At 47.3% G+C, this 17285-nt stretch overlaps 1 protein-coding gene across 1 annotated transcript; it reads left to right on the forward strand.

Annotated features, from left to right (window-relative positions):
- The first annotated feature begins 1264 nt into the window (after positions 1-1264).
- Mfsd6l (major facilitator superfamily domain containing 6 like) lies at positions 1265-3345 on the forward strand. The gene has a single exon (XM_031352780.1). The coding sequence runs from the start codon at positions 1408-1410 to the stop codon at positions 3184-3186; it is 1779 nt and encodes a 592-aa protein (XP_031208640.1). The 5' UTR covers positions 1265-1407; the 3' UTR covers positions 3187-3345.
- Positions 3346-17285: the final 13940 nt, after the last annotated feature.

The raw sequence follows: 17285 nt of genomic DNA on the forward strand, positions 1-17285 counted from the left end.
GCATGCATCACCATACCCTGCTAGCAACTCTTAGTTTTTAAATTTCAATTTAATAGCATTTTAAACCTTAGGTTTTAGGTCATCGGTAAGAGTCTGTCAGTCATACAGTAAGAGAAAGCGCTGAGGATCTTAGCTCTCTACCAGTTTACAGAGAAAGACATTACCCAATCAAATTTTAGCTACACATACGAATTGGCTGGCAATCACCCCACACTCTCCTGTCCACAGCCAAATTAGGTGCATTGAGCCAGCCTTGAATGAAATATGGGCCAAATCAGAGCTGGGATATGACTCAGTGGTAGAGTACATGGAGACCCTAGGTCTGAGAACAAAAAATTACTGCAGTAGATAGATGATTGGCCATTCTGGAGGAAAGCCTATGACGCACTCGTAAATGATTTCAAGTGCTAGTAGCATCTTTGTTGAGAGAGGAAATGCCTCTGGGGAGAAAAAAAAATCTGTAGTCATTTCTCCTGACTTAGATGCCACTGAAAATCACCTGTGGAAACCTTTATTAGGCTAAGTAAACCATTTTTTTTTGGACCTGCCATTTTTAAGTGTCTGTAGTCACCTCCTCTACTGAGGGCTCTTTGGTTCAGAGCCAGCTGAGAACTTCTGGAGTTCACTCCCAAACAGGGCAGGCAACAGCATTCTATTAATTGTAATAGATGAAATTTTCTGTTGTGTATGTACTGTCTGTGACTGTGAGACACACATACATATATAATTATTCAAAATCACATTTCTAAGGTCTGGGAGGCAGAATATCTGCCTTTCTGGGAGTTTTAATGCCGATGGAAAACACAATAAGGTGAACAGAAGAATTATAGACAAAAGTGCACTTGATATTAGCAAGCAGGGGAGGGGAAGTGTGAGTCCTGGTGATGGCCAGACAGGATTGGGATTTCACTTACGATCAACAGGACCAACTCGGTGGATCGCCACTGACCAGTGGGCCTATGAATACAGACCTGAGGACGAGGGATGTGTGAGGACCAGAGATGTACAGATGTTGTTCACTTCATTCTTTTCTTCTCGGAAACATCCCATCCTGACCCTGACAGTTTCTTATGCCTGAGGCGGTCCCGGGGCCCAGCAGCACCTGTGGCCGCCAGCAAACCACAGGGCGTCATCCATCAGGTGGCGCAGGTGCAGCAGGTGCGTCAGGTACAGGCAACAGGTGCGCGGGCTCCGCCCCCGCCGCGTCTCTCTTGGGGCGGGGCCACTTCCGGGAGGGTGGCCGGACGTGGGGGGCAAATAGCCGTTGGCTAGGTGACAGGAGGCGACGCAGTTCGGCTTGCTCGGAACCCTGAGCCAGCGATCCTCCCTCCCCGAGATATGGAGTCCCGCGTGCCCCGCAGCTAACTCAGTCCTGTGCCCTTCCGGGTCTGACGGAATCCCGTAGCCATGAGCCCCAACCCGCAATGGGATGTCCCCAGGGCACTACGGGTGGCCAGGCTCTTCCACTTGGTGTGCGGGGTCCGAGATGCCTGTGTGACTCCGTTCCTGACCCTCTACCTGAGGCAACTGGGTGTGGCTGCGTCCTTGGTGGGCATCCTCATGGGAACCAAGCACCTGATCGCTGCCTGTTGGACTCCCTTCTGTGCCTTCCTGGCCAAACGCTACCAGAAAAGGAGAATGTTTCTGACTGGCTCGTTGCTGGGCTCCGCAGGAGCCAGCCTCCTGATGGTCCTAGTCCCACCGGTGGACAGAAATCTGATCAACCACTTTTGTAATGGAAGCAGAAGAGTGGCCACCACGGTCCTACCGCTGGGGATCTCACGAACTGTGACCGTAACTCCTCCCCAGGGGTCAGTCTCAAACCACTGGGCAGGAGCATCCAGACTCCCAGGCAGCAGGAACACCAGAAGTCTGGACAGTTCGGGCTTTCCAAATGGATCTAAAGGAACATTTGGCGGTCCGCAGACCAATTTAGTGGGCTCTATTGAAGGAGCCAGGACCACTGCACAAGTTCTCCATTTGGTCACTTCTGGGTTCAGAGAGAATTCCCAGAAAGGGACTTTTGAGGTGGGCAGTGCTACCCTGAGTCTACTTCCTGGAAGCGCAGCCCTTGGAAGTCCAGTCAATTTGTCAAAGCCCCAGGGGGACACCCAGACCCTTGATCACTCCTCGAAAGGGCCACAGTGGACCTTCATCCTCTCCTTGGGGTTTGTGGTGTTCTGGGAACTCCTGGCAGCCCCTCTGGAGCAGGTGGCAGATGACAGTCTTTATGAATACCTGGACTTCGTCGACGCCACTGACAGGAACAGAGACCTGTGGGTGTGGAGACTGTTGGGTATATCAGCAGGTGTGTGTGGCATCGCAGCCTTGGTGGGGCATCTGGAATGCTTTCTCGTAGCCAGTGGTCCTCAAGGCGTGATTTATTTCTACAGCTACTCGCTGGTCAGCACCCTGGCCTTAGTAGTGAGCACCGCTTTTCCTGTTCCCATAGACCAGCGTCAGGGGCCCAGCTCCAAAACCATCAAAGCTCTGTCCCTCCTAAAGGATGACTCCCATCTCATCCTCCTAGCCTTCACTGTCTTTTGGATAGGAGCCACTGCCAGTACTGTGCAGAACTTTCTGTTCTGGCACATGAGGGACCATGGCAGCAGTGAGCTGGTGATGGGTTTCTCAGTGGCTCTCAGCTTGCTAGGGGAAATTCTGTTTCACCCATTCAGAACTTCGATGCTAAGGAAACTGTCTAGGGTGGGCGTGTTGGGGCTGGGGCTGGGCTGCTTGGCCCTGCAGATGCTTTACTATGCTTTCATCTGGAGCTGGTGGTCTGTCCTCCCTGCTCAGATCCTGAGCACCATCAGCAGTGGGGCTCTGTGGTGGGCTGTGGGGGCCTCCATAGAGGACCTGGCCTCCTCTGGGATGCATAGGTCTCTGAGCACCGTGTTCCGAGGTCACTTTTATGGGAGCGGCTGCAGCCTAGGCAGCTTCGTCGGGGGCTTTGTAGTACTGCGCTTCAGCGTCGCTGTGCTCTACGAAGCCTGTTGTGTGGTCCTGTTGCTTTGGCTGGCCTTGTTCCTGTCCATCCAGCCCAGGCTGCCCCAAGAGCAGAGGATCAACTACTCAAAGCTGCTAGCTATGGAAGGGAGTGACTCCAGTGACTCTGAACAGGGGTCAGAAGGGGACTGGCTTGTGAAGGCCATGAGGGAGGAGCACTCTAACTGGAAGGGCTGAGAGGTGAGAGCACACTGGTAGAGGACAGCACTCAACGGATGCCAGGACTCTGCTCTGGACTGCAGGGAGCCTTGGGAAAGAAGCCATGGCTATGCCAAAGGCACAACAGGATCTGCTCGTTGTGTAATTTTATTTTGTAGTAAAAGGAGATTTTTTTTTTTACTTTTTACTTTTTAATTTTTTAATGTGTTTGTATTCATTTGTTGTGGGTACACATGCCTGCTCTCTCTCTCTTTCTCTCTCTCTCTCTCTCTCTCTCTCTCTTTCTCTCTGTGTGTGTGTGTGTGTGTATGTGTGTGTGTGTATGTGTGTGTATGTGTGTGTGTGTGTGTGTGTGTGTGTGTGTTTATACAGGTCCTAGGACAACCACAGGTTGTCATCCTCAGAAACACCATCCACCATTTTTGAAATAGAATCTCACCGACCTGGAGTTCACCCTTCAGGAGAGCCTGGCTGATCAGCAAGCCACAGGATCCCCCCTCCTGCTGCACCTGCCTCACCATCACTGGGATTACACACCCATACCATCAGGCCTTCCATTTTTACTTGCATTTTAGAGATCAGACTCGGGTCCTACTGTTTGCAAAGGCTCCTTTACCACCTGAGCAATCTCCCCCCCACCCGCTCAAGTTTTTTTTTTAATTTTACTTTATTTTATTTTATTGTTATGCAAACTGTTTAGAATATGGGAGAAACATATTTGCCTTTGCGTTTGCTGAGTTTGACCTGGGGGGCTTGCAAGGGCTTTCAGTGTAGGACTCTGGTGCAACTGGGCCCAGCAGTGGAGCAATGACAGAAGAGGGGACATTAAACTGGCTATGCATGGAAAGAAACCAGATCTGCAGTATACAGAGAGGAAGTTGATCTAGATGGGTCATGGGCCTTCCTGGAGGTAGAAGAGTCACTAGCTTATTCCTATAAAAGCTGTGCTGGGGGCAGACAAGAAGGCACCCAACGTTGAACCCTCTCCCCCGAGTTTCTCACTCCAAATGTGTGTGCCAGAAGGAAAGGGATGCCAAGAATCCCATATTCCTCCCGGTATGTGCACATGGAGATTTTAACATCTGCCTTGATTATCAAAGGAGGTTTCAGTACTGGGCCTGTTCTGACTCTTCCAAGCCTTTATTTCAAAAGCAAGTTTTTGTTTGTTTGTTTGTTTGTTGTTCTCTGAGACAGGGCCTCTCTACATAGCTCTGGCTATCCTGAAGCTCACTATGTAGACCAGGCTGGCCTCCAGCTCACAGAGATCCACCTGCCTCTGTCTCCCATGTACTGGGGTTAAAGTTGTAAGCTACCAGGCCTGGCCATAGAGGACAGTTTTTTGCATCCTAACTCTTCTGTCTTATAATGAAAACAGTAGAAACTGGACAGATGACTGGGTGGTTAAGAGCACTGGATGCTCTCCTAGAGGACCTGAATTTGATTTCCAGCATATGCATGTGGGATCACAACCATCTGTAACTCCAGTTCAAGGGATCTGATGCCCTCTCCTGGCCTCTGTAGGGACAGCATGCATGTGGCATGCAAACATACCAAAACAAAAACAACAAAAAATACACATTGTTTTTTAAAAAAAAAAAATTAAGAAAACGTATGATGCTGGACAGTGGTGGCGCACATCTATAATCCCAGCATTTGGGAGGCAGAGGGAGGCGGATTTCTGAGTTCGAGGCCAGCCTGGTCTACAGAGTGAGTTCCAGGACAGCCAGGGCTACACAGAGAAACCCTGTCTCAAAAAAAACGAAAAAACAAACAAAAAAAGAAAATGTATGAAAATTTAGGAGCCTTGTTATACAAAATGCAAAAAGTGATTCACAGATGGAGAAAAGGAGGGGGCAAATGGATGCTCACTGGTTGGGATGTTCTCTAGGATTTACCTTTTGTTCTGTACTCTCTGTGAAGCCTTATGGAACAGAAAACTAACAAAAAAAATCAACTCTGCTGTCAACTCACTTGTCTCACATCAGCTATTGGGGGGGAAAGCTACCAGAGCTGATCAGTGCTCAATGATGGCAGAGAGAGACTGTAATCCTGTCCCCTCAGGGCCCTGCCACACTCAGCTCTACACATGTCTGTAATCATGCTAAGACACCTGCCTCATCGCCAGGCCCCTCATCTGTTTCCAGCTGTAAGAAAGGTAAAAAGTGGGAACAAGACAATGAGAGACACAGAGCTGGGGAAGCAAAGGCCTTCCCCTCGGGCCTCAACTGACTTCTGTATAAACTGTGTCACATGGTCAGCCCAACCGTAAGGGAGTCTGGGAAGCAGCGTGTTTTTAGTTATTTATTACTATGTGTGTGCATGATGTATGTGTGAATGCAAGCACCCATGTTGTGCCACAGAACACAGGCAGATGTCAGAGGACAGCTTTCAAGGTCAATTCTCTCTCTCTCACCATAGATTCTGTGGGTTGACCTTGGGTCCTTAGGCTCCTGCAGCAAGTGCTTTGCCTGCTCAGCCATCTCCATGGCCAGCCTGGTAGCGGAATCCTTTCATCCTAGCAGAGTGGTGCCCCAGACAAACTCAGGGTTGCAGGAGGAAGAAGATGGGGTAGGGACAGTACCATCGAGTCGGATCATCTTCTGCAGGCACCCAAATTCCAGCCATTCTGAAGTCTCTGCTCTATTCACCTGGGCAAGCCAGCTTCCCCATACAAATTATTTCAGCCATTTTAGCCCTCATGAGACACGCAGGCAGGCAAAACAGTCACATACATAAAATTTAAGTTTTGAAAAAAAAACTTCAATTTTACAAACAAGAAAACAAAATCTTAGGAAAATCCCAACTCCGGTCACAGGCCGAGTACACTGCTCATCCATCTCCTTATCCCAATTTTGGGACATTTTCTTCTGTGCCAGACCCTCCTAAGTTTAGCTGTCCCTCCAAGTCTGAGAGTAAATAGGAAAAGATGGACTCCCGGGAGTCATCGGGACCTCCTGGGTGGGAAGTGGAATTCTCTACCCTAATCTCCAAGTGGTTCTGATGTGGTAAACCAAGCTCTTGGCCATTCGGTTCCTCTTTCCATGCTATCTGCCTCACCAAAGCTTTCCTGGTGACTCCAGGCCAAACACAGCATCTGTGCTACTCCATTCTTTGCTCTTCGGATGAACTCACCATTAGCATCTACAGTTTACAGGTGACAAAGCCGATGAGTGGCTTACTTAAGGTCCCATAGCTAGCAGGTGGCAAGATCAGGCTTCAGCTCCAGTCTGGTGGCTCCAGGACCTGAGATCTCTTTATTTGCCTTTAAAAGTTTTTTTTTTTAATTTAATTTTTGAAGAGCTACATGAGAAAAGAAAAAAAAAGTTAGCCTTCCCTCACCCTACAAATGTACAAAAGCATAAACGTCCTCAAATGTATGAACAATTCCATGGAGATGAACAGCTATCTATGTGTTCAGCCAGGCAGGGTACCTACCACATAACAAACCATAGAAATGGTTCTACTCAAGCCTAGCTCGGTGAACCACGGAGTGAATCAGGGTCACTTACAGGACTGTGGGCAACTTACAAGCAGCTATGCCAGTGAAGAAACTGTCTTACAGCGTTCTCTAACTGCCTCCGGGCTCTTAGGGAGAGGCCTTGTGACCCCTTCTTCACTAGCAGCTATCAACTGGCCATGTACCTTCCACAAACCATGGCAAATGTTAGTAGGAGCCGGCAATCATAGCTGCTGAGAGCTCAAGAAGGCGATGGTTGGGGCTGGAGAGAGGGCTCAGTGGTTCAGAGTACTGGGTTCAATTCCCAGAACCCAGAAGGTTGCTCACAACTGTAACCCCAGTTCTAAGAGATCTGACACCCGCACACCAATGCACATAAAATAAAATTACATAAATCGTTTTTTAAAAAAAAAAAGGTGATGGCCATGTTCTGTCCAGGGGCCAATGTCCTCTCATTCACAACACTTGAGGTTTTGCATGAACATCTAAAAACAAACCAAAAACCATTTATATGGATTTCATATTTATCTGCTTGGAGTTCTCTCCCGTGTAATATTAATATTTCTTCTTTCAACATTTATTATCAAAGACAGGATGGGGAGAGGCTAGGCAGGAAAAGCAGATCTGCTGGATGCTGAAAACTGGAGAGCATGCTGTGCACTGTGTGGGGACCAGTGCCAGCATTCCTGGATCAACATTTGCTGGAGGAAACTGGTTCTTTCCTAAAGAATAATAGGAAGTGCTCTAATGTCCAAGCCTTGGTTTTAGTCCTCTTCTCTTGCTCCGATGTTTCTCAGTGCTGGTAAACTCATAGCTGTGCTTTCTGCCTTATTTTTGAATGGTTGTCACTCCTTCAGGTCACCTAGCTGGTGGTGAAGGTGGTCTGAGGTCACTCAGCCTTCTTGCTGGTGGTCAGGACAAGGTTTTCAGTTGGTTCCTCACCGGCTTTAGTCTCTCTATGGTCTTGTGAAAAAGCATTTGGCTACATGGATAGTTGTGGGGATGCTAGTATTTGCAACCACCAGATGGCTGGTTTGGACCATCTGCTACTGGTTCTCCATCTCCCTCCCTCCTGTCTCCAACATCAGGTACAAGTCATGACAGAGGAGGCCTCCTGGGGTGTCTAGAGTGCCAGGTTTGACTCTGGACCTGAAGCTGTGTTTCTCTCTCCAGTCTTACCAACATTACAGGTCTATAGTGTCTGGAAAGTAACCATGGCCATAGGGTACAGAACCTTAGGGAGTGACGCCCTTCCATGGGGACCCCATCTGGGCCAGTGACAAAGGCTTCCCCTCACCTTTCTTCATCAGTGGCACCAAAGTCAGTGTTTCATTTCCTACGTGGTGCAGAATGCAAGCTTTTTTTTTTTTTTTTTTTTTTTTTTTTTTTTTTTTGAGACAGGGTTTCTCTGTGTATCCCTGGCTGTCCTGGAACTCACTCTGTAGACCAGGCTGGCCTCGAACTCAGAAATCCACCTGCCTCTGCCTCCCAAGTGCTGGGGTTAAAGGCATGCGCCACCACTGATAGCAGCCTGAAATACCAATGCGTCATTTGTGTCATTTGCTGCCCACCTTGTGCTCCGGCATCACTCACCCACTGCACTCTCTCTGCCTCCTTTGATGGCACCCAACACCTTGTGGAGCCATTCATTTGTCACAGTTAGCACCCCTGATCAGCATGGCCGCCAGCTCACCCTCTGCATCCATACTTGCTTCACACTTGAGAAAGGATCTCTCACTGAACCTGCAAGGCATCTATTTGGTCAACATTGGCCATCTATTGGTAGACATTGGCCAGTTAGCCCCAGGGATCCTCCTGTCTCTGCTTCCCCAGTGCTGGGATTATGGAACATGCTTCCACTGCCATGCCCTGCCTTCTAATATAGGTACTGGAAATCCAAACATAGGTCCTTGCACTTGTATATGGCAAACATCTAACTGACTGAGCCATCAAACAACAAAACAGGGTCTCACTATGCCACGCTGGATGGTCTGGAGCTCATGGGCATCCACCTGCCTCCACCTCCCCCGTGCTGGGATTAAAGATGTGCACCATCATGCCTATCATCTATGTCTCCTAATGTTTATCTACCACGCCAATGACCCTATTCCAGACAGGTGACCCTATCCTGGAGAGCTGGTTTGCACATGGGTGGGCTTACAGTCCCCTGCAATAATCTGATGTCGCCGGTCTCTTCCCTAAAGTACACACATCAGGTTTTCCATGTTCATCACATTCCATGGACTAGAAAAGTACAGTGCCAAGTCCCCAAACAGCAGCAAACTGTTGTCTGACCTCAGATGAATAAAACATTTACATGCATGAGATAGATTTTTTCCCCTGCCAAATATCTTGCCTATTGCTCACATTTTAAAATCTCCTAATTTTGCCTTCTCTTTACTCTGGGGTCTGTCACTTTGCTTTCATTAAGCTCTCCAGGGGCTCTTGATTCTGTTGCTGCCCCCTGGTTGGTCCTTTGGCATTTGCCTTCTGGCCAGGTGAAGCAGAAACTGGCTGCAGTACAGAGTGCGGGGCTGGAGGAGGTGACACATGGAAACCCCGTGGTCAAGCTGGTCCAGGGTCATGCTCTTTGGTTTGGATAGAGCATGGGAACTAAGCTGACTGGAAGAGTTACACCAATAGGAACGCTCCCCTGGGCAATGGAGCTAATGATGCCACCCTACCTGTGCTGTGCAGCCATGGAAGCTTGGAGGCGGCCATGTTGCTACCATAGCAAAACCTGGCTGGGAACCGAGCTGAAAACTTAGAAGGGAGGGGCAGTCTAAGAAGTGATAGACGGATAAGATGAGACAGGACAAGTTCAGCATTTAAGCAGTGGATATTTCAAGAAGCATGGGACAGGGCAGGATGCTTGAGTGCTAGTGTGATCAGAAACATCATCAACAACAAAAACCTCATGGAGATTGTGACATAAACTAGCATATGAAGGGAACAGGTGCAGAGTCAAGACTCAGCTTTGAATTGTGACTTATGACCTGTCAGCTCCGCAAACTAGACAGTCAGGTAAGAGTCGCAAGGTCAAAGTCAATCTAACTCTTATCTCCCAACCTGGTGCTCTTGGAGATGGCAAACCTCATGACACTCTGGCCAGCCTTGGTCTCAGCTAAGCAGAAAGTACATATTTAATGAGCCACGAGCTGCTACACTCGCATTTATTTGGAGGGAGTTTTGTGGAATAGGTAATCTTAGTAGGGTGGGTGGAATGTTGGGGAAATCGGTCAAAGGATTCTGCAGCCCCACAGCTTTAGAAAATGATGGCAGTTATTGCCACCTCTTAGAAACATACACTGCTTATTGGCAACCTGGGACTCTCGGGAGCTCCATAGTTAACAGACCTACTGAGCTCTGTTCGCTCTTAAATTCCCTCTTACCCTTGGCATCGCAGCCAATTCCTATGTACCACTGCCTGACAACATTTGCAGAAATGGTGCTCCCTAGGAGACACTTGGGAAATACCAAAGTTAGCAGGTTCTGGGTTCGGGGCAAATCTGGGCTCCCAAACTAGCAGACTTCCCTGACATTGTGCTAAGAACTTGACAAAGCTCTTCTCATTTTGTCAGAACACCAAATGTATGAAGCAAGCTATTACTATGCCCTCATGTTATGAGTGACATGGTTGAACTTCAGTAAGGCAAAAGTTCAAAATCATATCTGTCCGACCTTGGAGACCCATACTCTCAACTGCTATACTAAGCCAATTTAGATAGTGAAAGATGGCTCTGGGCAAGGAGCAGTTATCTCGGGTAGGAACACAGCAGGGATAGCTTGTGTGGGGGTTGATTTCATATGAGGAATCATAAAAACATAAGACTGGACAGATGTGAACATCCTGTATGCCAAAAAAGGAAGACGGGGCACATACTGGTTGAACTTTGCCTCTGTGCCAGATATCCACACGCAATAATGTTTGCAATTTCCTCAAGTGTTGGACCATGAAAGGCAGTCTGTGTTCTTGGTTGATTGAGGCTTACTCTGAAGACCCAGTAGAGAATTCTACAAGGGATGGAACAGTAAAGCTATGACCCCAGACATAGACGCCTGACACCACCAGCCCTCACTCCATTATCCTGTGGCTAGACAATGCCCCAAGCTCCCAGTATTCTGTCTGGAGGCAGCACAGCCCGTTATAAAAGGGGCTGCTTGACCCCTCCTCTCTCTCTTAACCTCTTACTCTTAACTTCTTGTTCTTACTCTCACCTTGCTCTTCTCCTCCTCCTCCTTTCTCCTCTCTCTCCACATGGCCATGGCCAGTCTCTCCTCTCTGTCTCTCTCTGTCTCTCTCTGTCCCTCTCTGTCCTTCTCTGTCTCTGTTTCTCTGTCTGTCTCTCTGTCTGTCTCTCTCTGTGTCTCTCTGTCTGTCTGTCTCTGTCTGTCTGTCTCTGTCTGTCTCTGTCTCTCTGTCTCTCTGTCTCTCTGTCTCTCTCTCTCTCTCTCTCTCTCTCTCTCTCTCTCTCTCTCTCTCTCTCTCTCTCTCTCTCTCTCTCTCTCTCTCTCTCTCCTTTCTACAATAAAGCCTAAAAACTATGGACTGCCTCCTTTCATCTAGACTCGCCATGCTGGAGCAATGGATTAGGCCTTCCCCTAAAGAGCCTCGTCTAATTTCCCACAAGAAAATCTCCCAGCGTTTCCAGCCGCAAGCTGCCCCGGGGGCCCCACCTCATTCTCAGCTCTTCCACAATATCTAGTGACGTCTAGGATGTCCGAGACTGAGAGCCCACGGGGCTGCTCCCTCATCACCCCCGAGGACTGGGATAGTCCTGGGATAGTGGCTTCCCACAGCCAGATACCCACCCAGCAGAGTGGAGAGTGCACGGGCAGCCTCCTGCGTCTGCCAGAGTACTGAAGCTCTAGCAGGACGGGGGGCGGGGGCGGGGGGGGGGTTACCCTCCTACCCCTTTATTTCCCCAGCACCCAGTGGCTCCTGACACTCAAGCAATGTTCAATTTACAATAAACCATGGCTCGCAGAGATTAACTGACTTAGTTGCTCAGGATCATAGTAATTAAATGGTAGATCCACAGCTTGGATGTAGATATGACACAGCAAATCCCATAGTCTTTCTTCAGCCCTCCTCTAGTTTTTGACGCTCTCCAGAGAGTTGTGTTGTGAATGGTGAACCGAAGCTACACAGGGTGCTGAGGGCTGAGGTCTCTGTTTTGGACTGACCATGGCATGTCTGTCCATGAGAGAAGACACTGCATTCAGGAAGAGGGAAAGTACTAAAGAGCAACAATGTTGATGGAAATGAGTCTCACAGATACAATCAGATGTTGCTCTGGCTGTCAACTAAATAATGAAACAAAGGGTTAAAAAAAAAAAAAAGGCAGGGCAATGGTGGCTCATGCCTTTAATCCCAGCACTTGGGAGGTAGAGGCAGGCAGATTTCTGAGTTTGAGGCCAGCCCAGTCTACAGAGTGAGTTCCAGGATAGCCAGGGCAACACAGAGAAACCCTGTCTCAAAAAACAAAATGAAACAAAACAAAGGTTTCAGCAATCATGTGTCCATGATCTCGGGAGATCACGAAGCTGTCAGTTCAGGAGCAATGTACAGGTCATAAAATTAGAGGTACAACAGTGACCGGAGAGATGGCTCCAGTAGCTGAGAGCACTTGTCCCTTTTCTAGAGGTCCATAGTTTAGTTCCAAGCACCCATACTGGGCAGTACACAACTATCTGTGACCTCCATAAGCATCTCACACACCTAGTGCACACATACACATACACATAAATAAAAAGAAAAAAATATTTATTTCTGTCCTTCTAACCTGTGCCAAGTCTCTGGTTTCATGTCCAGTGGGCATACTGAGCCCCAAGCTCAGCCTGCTGGCCAAGCAGCTTGTCCTCAAAGCAGGGGCCCTGCTGGTGGCCTCTGAGTCTGTGGAGCAACCTATGGGAGTTGATGCTTTTGTATGCATGTGACTCTAACATGGACCATTGTTCAGGGGACAGCTAGGCACCTTCAGCGTGAGGGCCTCTTTCTAAGACATTAGGGAAAGTTTTTCCCAGGTCAACCTATCCCCACGGGTTGCAGCCTCGAGCATCTACGGCCCTCTGCTCTTTGCAAGGGATGGGACCATCCTCTTAAGCCCGAAGAACTATTTTCTACCTCTCCCCTACAAGTCAGAGTGTATAAGCTGTGTTGGAAGGGGTCTAAGAGGAACGAGGGCCGAAAAGAAAAGGGAAGCTGGGTCAGAGGATTGGAAGCCGTCCACTAGGGGGCACCAAACATACTAGGATTCCACTTCCTTTGGCAACCTGGTCCCACGCCCTTCCCAAAGTTCCAGCGGTGCCGGGCTGCCCTCTGAAACCCATCAGCATTCCGAGGCTTGAAAAAATCGAGAAAAAAAAAAAAAAAGGAAAACATGAGAGGAAGCGTTGAGTTAGATTTGTTAGAGGCAGGAAACAAGTCAATGAGAGGGATCTGAAAATTCACGACACAGATTCTCACTAGCCTTGGCCAGCAAGAAGCAGGTCATACCAGCTCGGCCACTTTGAAATCACTCACACTAAAAGCTGGGGAGAGTAGGAAACATGCTGAAGGGGAGGGGCCTGAGGAGCAGGCAACCAGCATCTGAGAAACTGGCTTATTATTTGTGACTCTGACTTCATGTGACCCCTCAACCATCCCAGGAGACAAGGGATTCATACTGTCATTTCTCCTGTTGCAACGTTTGCACTGACCCAGCCGACTCTGACAAAAACAAAACAAAACAAACAAAACAAAACAGAAAGCAAAGCCTGAGTCCCCAGCTCTTGGTGTGAGTGATTTCAAAGTGGCTTCCCGGTGTGAGTCCGATCTCACAAAGCGTTCACTGGATCCTCCATGAAGTGGAGCCAAACAAGCTGAAAAAAATCCAAGAGTCTCTGCTCTCATTGAATTAAAATCTGCCTTGGGCATGGGTGAGAAGGTTCCGTGGGTAAAGGCAGTCAGTGGAGAGAAAAGGCAGAGAGAGCAGAGGTGTGTGGTCAGGGTCTAACGTGCGGACTGTATGAAGAAGCAGAACTTAAAAGAAACACAACAGAGACGCTTGCCCAAGACTCGAATAAGGATGGTACTCTTCAAAATTCACCTTGGGATGAAGTGCGGCGGTGAGATACTGAGAAGGTGGGAACTTAATCCAACCGTGGTGTTTAGAGGTGGGACCTTACGAGGTGATTAGGATTACGTAACATTATCAAGGTGACTTTCCCATGGTGCCCTTAAAAGGAGGCAGAGATAGAGAGGCAGAGACACACAGAAAGACAGACAGACAGACACACACACACACACAGAGAGAGAGAGAGAGAGAGAGAGAGAGAGAGAGAGAGAGAGAGAGAGAGAGAGAGAGAGTGCAGATCACATACACACACACACACACAAGTAATGGGCTGAACTGGCTCCACCCTGACAACAGTAGCTCTATCAGGTGGGTAAGATCGCTCTCCACAAGAAAGTACTTGCTTGCATAAGCCTGAGGACCTGAGCTTAGTGCCTGGAACCCATATAAAGGTGGGAAGGGAGAACTGAGTCCACAAAGTTAACTTCTAGCCTCCACATGAATGGCACATGAGCACCCTGTATACTCTACACACAATCACAATCACCATCACCATCATCATCATCATCATCATCATCATCATCTTTAATGAAGACCACTACCAGCAGAACTGCCAACCAAAATAAACCTTTTGGACTTATCCAGTCTGTGATATTATACTATTAGCAATATAAAGGGGCTTAATACAAATTATTTTGTCATTTCCTTTTTAACTCAGAGACAACTTAATAGTTTTTGGTGGGGGCTAGAGAGATGGCTCAGCAGTTAAGAGCACTGACTGCTCTTCCGAGGGTCGTGAATTCAAATTCCAGCAACCACATGGTGGCTCACAACCATCCGTAATGAGATCTGGTGCCCTCTTCTGGGGTATCTGAAGACAGCTACAGTGTACTTACATATAATAAATAAATAAATAAGATTTTAAAAAAACAGTTTTTGGCCACAAACACCAAACTTTTGTTCTGTTTTGGGTTCAGTTTTGTTTTTTAAGATTTTATTTATTTATTTGATATATATGATGAGTACACTATAGCTGTCTTCAGACACATCAGAAGAGGGCATCAGATCCCATTACAGATGATTGTGAGCCACCATGTGGTTTCTGGGAATTGGACTCAGGACCTCTGGAAGAGCGGTCAGTGCTCTTAACCACTGAGCCATCTCTCCAGCCCCCAGTTTTGTTTTGAGACAGGGTCTCTCTACATAGTCCTGGCTATCCTGGAACTCACTCTGTAGATCACGCTGGCCTCACACCCTCCGAGATCTGCCTACCTCTGCCTCCCAGGTATTGGGACTAAAGGCATGTGCTATTACTCTTGGCAAACCAGTTTTCAGGAACACAGAATTTTTTAAGTGCTCTCTTTATTTAGTTTTTTGCTTCATTCCATTATACTCAACCATAGTTAAAGATTGTCAGCTTTTTTTTTTTTTTTTTTTTTTTTTTTTTTTTTTTTTTTTTTTTTTTTTTTTGTAGCTTGTGGACATTTTTTCTGTTAGCTATAAAATGCATGCACATAATAATACAATTTTATTATCCAAATGTTCTATCTTACTTATTGTCATGGTCTGGACACAGTTTGAGTGTGTTCACCAAGGGACTCAAACTGGAGGCTTGATTACCATCTAGTGATAGTAAGTAAGAGGCAATGGAGCCTTTAAGAGATGAAACACATAAAAGGTCAAAGGTCAGATTAGTTCCCCTCCATGCTCTGTGACCTTCTATCTCACCCTGTCTTGTCTCTGTCTCTCTGTCTATCTCTGTCTCTCTGTCTCTGTCTCTGTCTGTGTGTGTGTGTCTCTGTCCCTCTGTGTGTATGCATGTGTGTTTCTCTTTTTCTGACTCTCTCTGTCTCTACCTCTCCGTGTATGTGTGTGTGTGTGTGTGTGTGTGTGTGTGTGACAAACACACGTTCTCACCATGTCATCCACTATGAAGTTGCACAGGGTGGGGTGGGGTGGGCTCAACAGAGGCAGCAGTAATGTCCCTGGACTGCAGCCCCCAAACTGTGAGCCAAATAAAACTTTCTTTGTAAATTCTCAGCCTCAGATGTTTGGAGAAAACTGACTTATGTGCCTATATTTAGTCTTCTTGACTCTCCATATTCTAAAAAAGGTACGCTATGTAACGGGTTTCTCCTGTTTCAGTTGGTTGTTGCGGTATGTAACTTGAGACCATACTGCTCCGTCGTAGGGTATATCTGTGTTTATGGTTATTTCTTCTTGTTTTGTTATTCTTCACTACTCTATAAAATTTCTTTATCTTTTATCTATTCTTACCTTAAATTAATTTTATTCTGTTTTTATTGCTATTCTGAAACTTCTCCCCCCCACACCATATACCTAGGTTTTAAAGCTTTTAAATTTTCTAACTCTGCTCAAATGATCTCTTGCTAGCAATGTACTATTAGATTTACTTAGAGATTTTTTAAAATTTTATTTTATGTGTGTGAATGCTTTTCCTACATACATTTATGTGAACCACATATGTGCCTAGTGCCCGTGGAGGTCAGAAGAGAGAGTCGGGAACTGTGGAACTGATTTTACAAGTGGTTGTGAGCCGCCATGTGGGTGCTGGAAATCAAACCTGGGTCCTCTGCAAGAACAAATGCTCTTAACTGCTGAGCCATCGCCATCTCACCATATGCATGCATAGTATCTACTTATAGTCTCTGTACTTTGTGGCTTTAATTCATCTATCTCCGTTCATATTGTTACCTGAGGACCTCCATTCTTGTGTTGTTGTAAGGTATTTGATAACTATATTGGTTCTTATTGTGACCTGGTCAGCCACCCCCCAATAATCAAGGCTATCCCCTATGGATTTATTTAATCGGCTTTATCACAATGACTGCTCGATTACCCCTTAACTATTTGACTTATGCTAGATTGGCTATTTCCCAGCTATGCTCCCCAAGTTGCTTGCTGTTTGAGTCTCACCAGGCTTATTTCTGTTCCATCAGTCTGTCCTCAGTCCTCAGGGGGCACCTCCCTGGCCATGTGCTCCTGGTCCATCCTGTCTAATGGAGACCTCCTGCTTCCTCCATCTCTTTTCTCCTTCTCCCTCCCCCCTTTCCCCTTTTGTCCCCGTTCCCTCCCTCCTCCTGCCCCTCCCCTGCTGCCCCCCTCAGTCTTGTAAATGAAGCCCCTAACAAAGCCCCGCCTACCTCTGGTCTACCCAATAACTGGCTCTAACCACTTAAAAGTGGTTTCACCAATAGCTTTAAATTGGGGTGCAAAGTTCACACAACAAAGGCCGACCATATACCTGAGAATTCACTCATCTGGGGACAACCAGGTCTTGGGGTTCAGAATGTAGCATTTGAAAACACAGAAGCACCACCCCCACCCCAAACACTCTTGCCTCTTGGGGTCCCTGCTCATCCTACTTGCTTCCCAACACCCTCCATCTTCTTCAGAATCGCTAAAAACACTTTTCCCTTCAGTGAGGAAGTCAGGATTTTTCTACTTTTCTTTGACTGTATCAAATTACCTTTTTGTAAATGAATACATTGTATGTATCCTCTTCTCATGGTTGACCTTGGCTTATGATGACATTTGCATTGAGTCTTTCTCCAGTCAGTTCTCCAGCCAATTGTGAGTTG

Source organism: Mastomys coucha, unplaced genomic scaffold (genome assembly GCF_008632895.1).
Source record: "Mastomys coucha isolate ucsf_1 unplaced genomic scaffold, UCSF_Mcou_1 pScaffold5, whole genome shotgun sequence".
Taxonomy (NCBI): Eukaryota; Metazoa; Chordata; class Mammalia; order Rodentia; family Muridae; genus Mastomys; species Mastomys coucha.

Excerpts from the sequence above, each read along its gene's own strand:
- Mfsd6l (XM_031352780.1), top strand. The coding sequence starts at position 1,408 with ATGAGCCCCAACCCGCAATGGGATGTCCCCAGGGCACTACGGGTGGCC.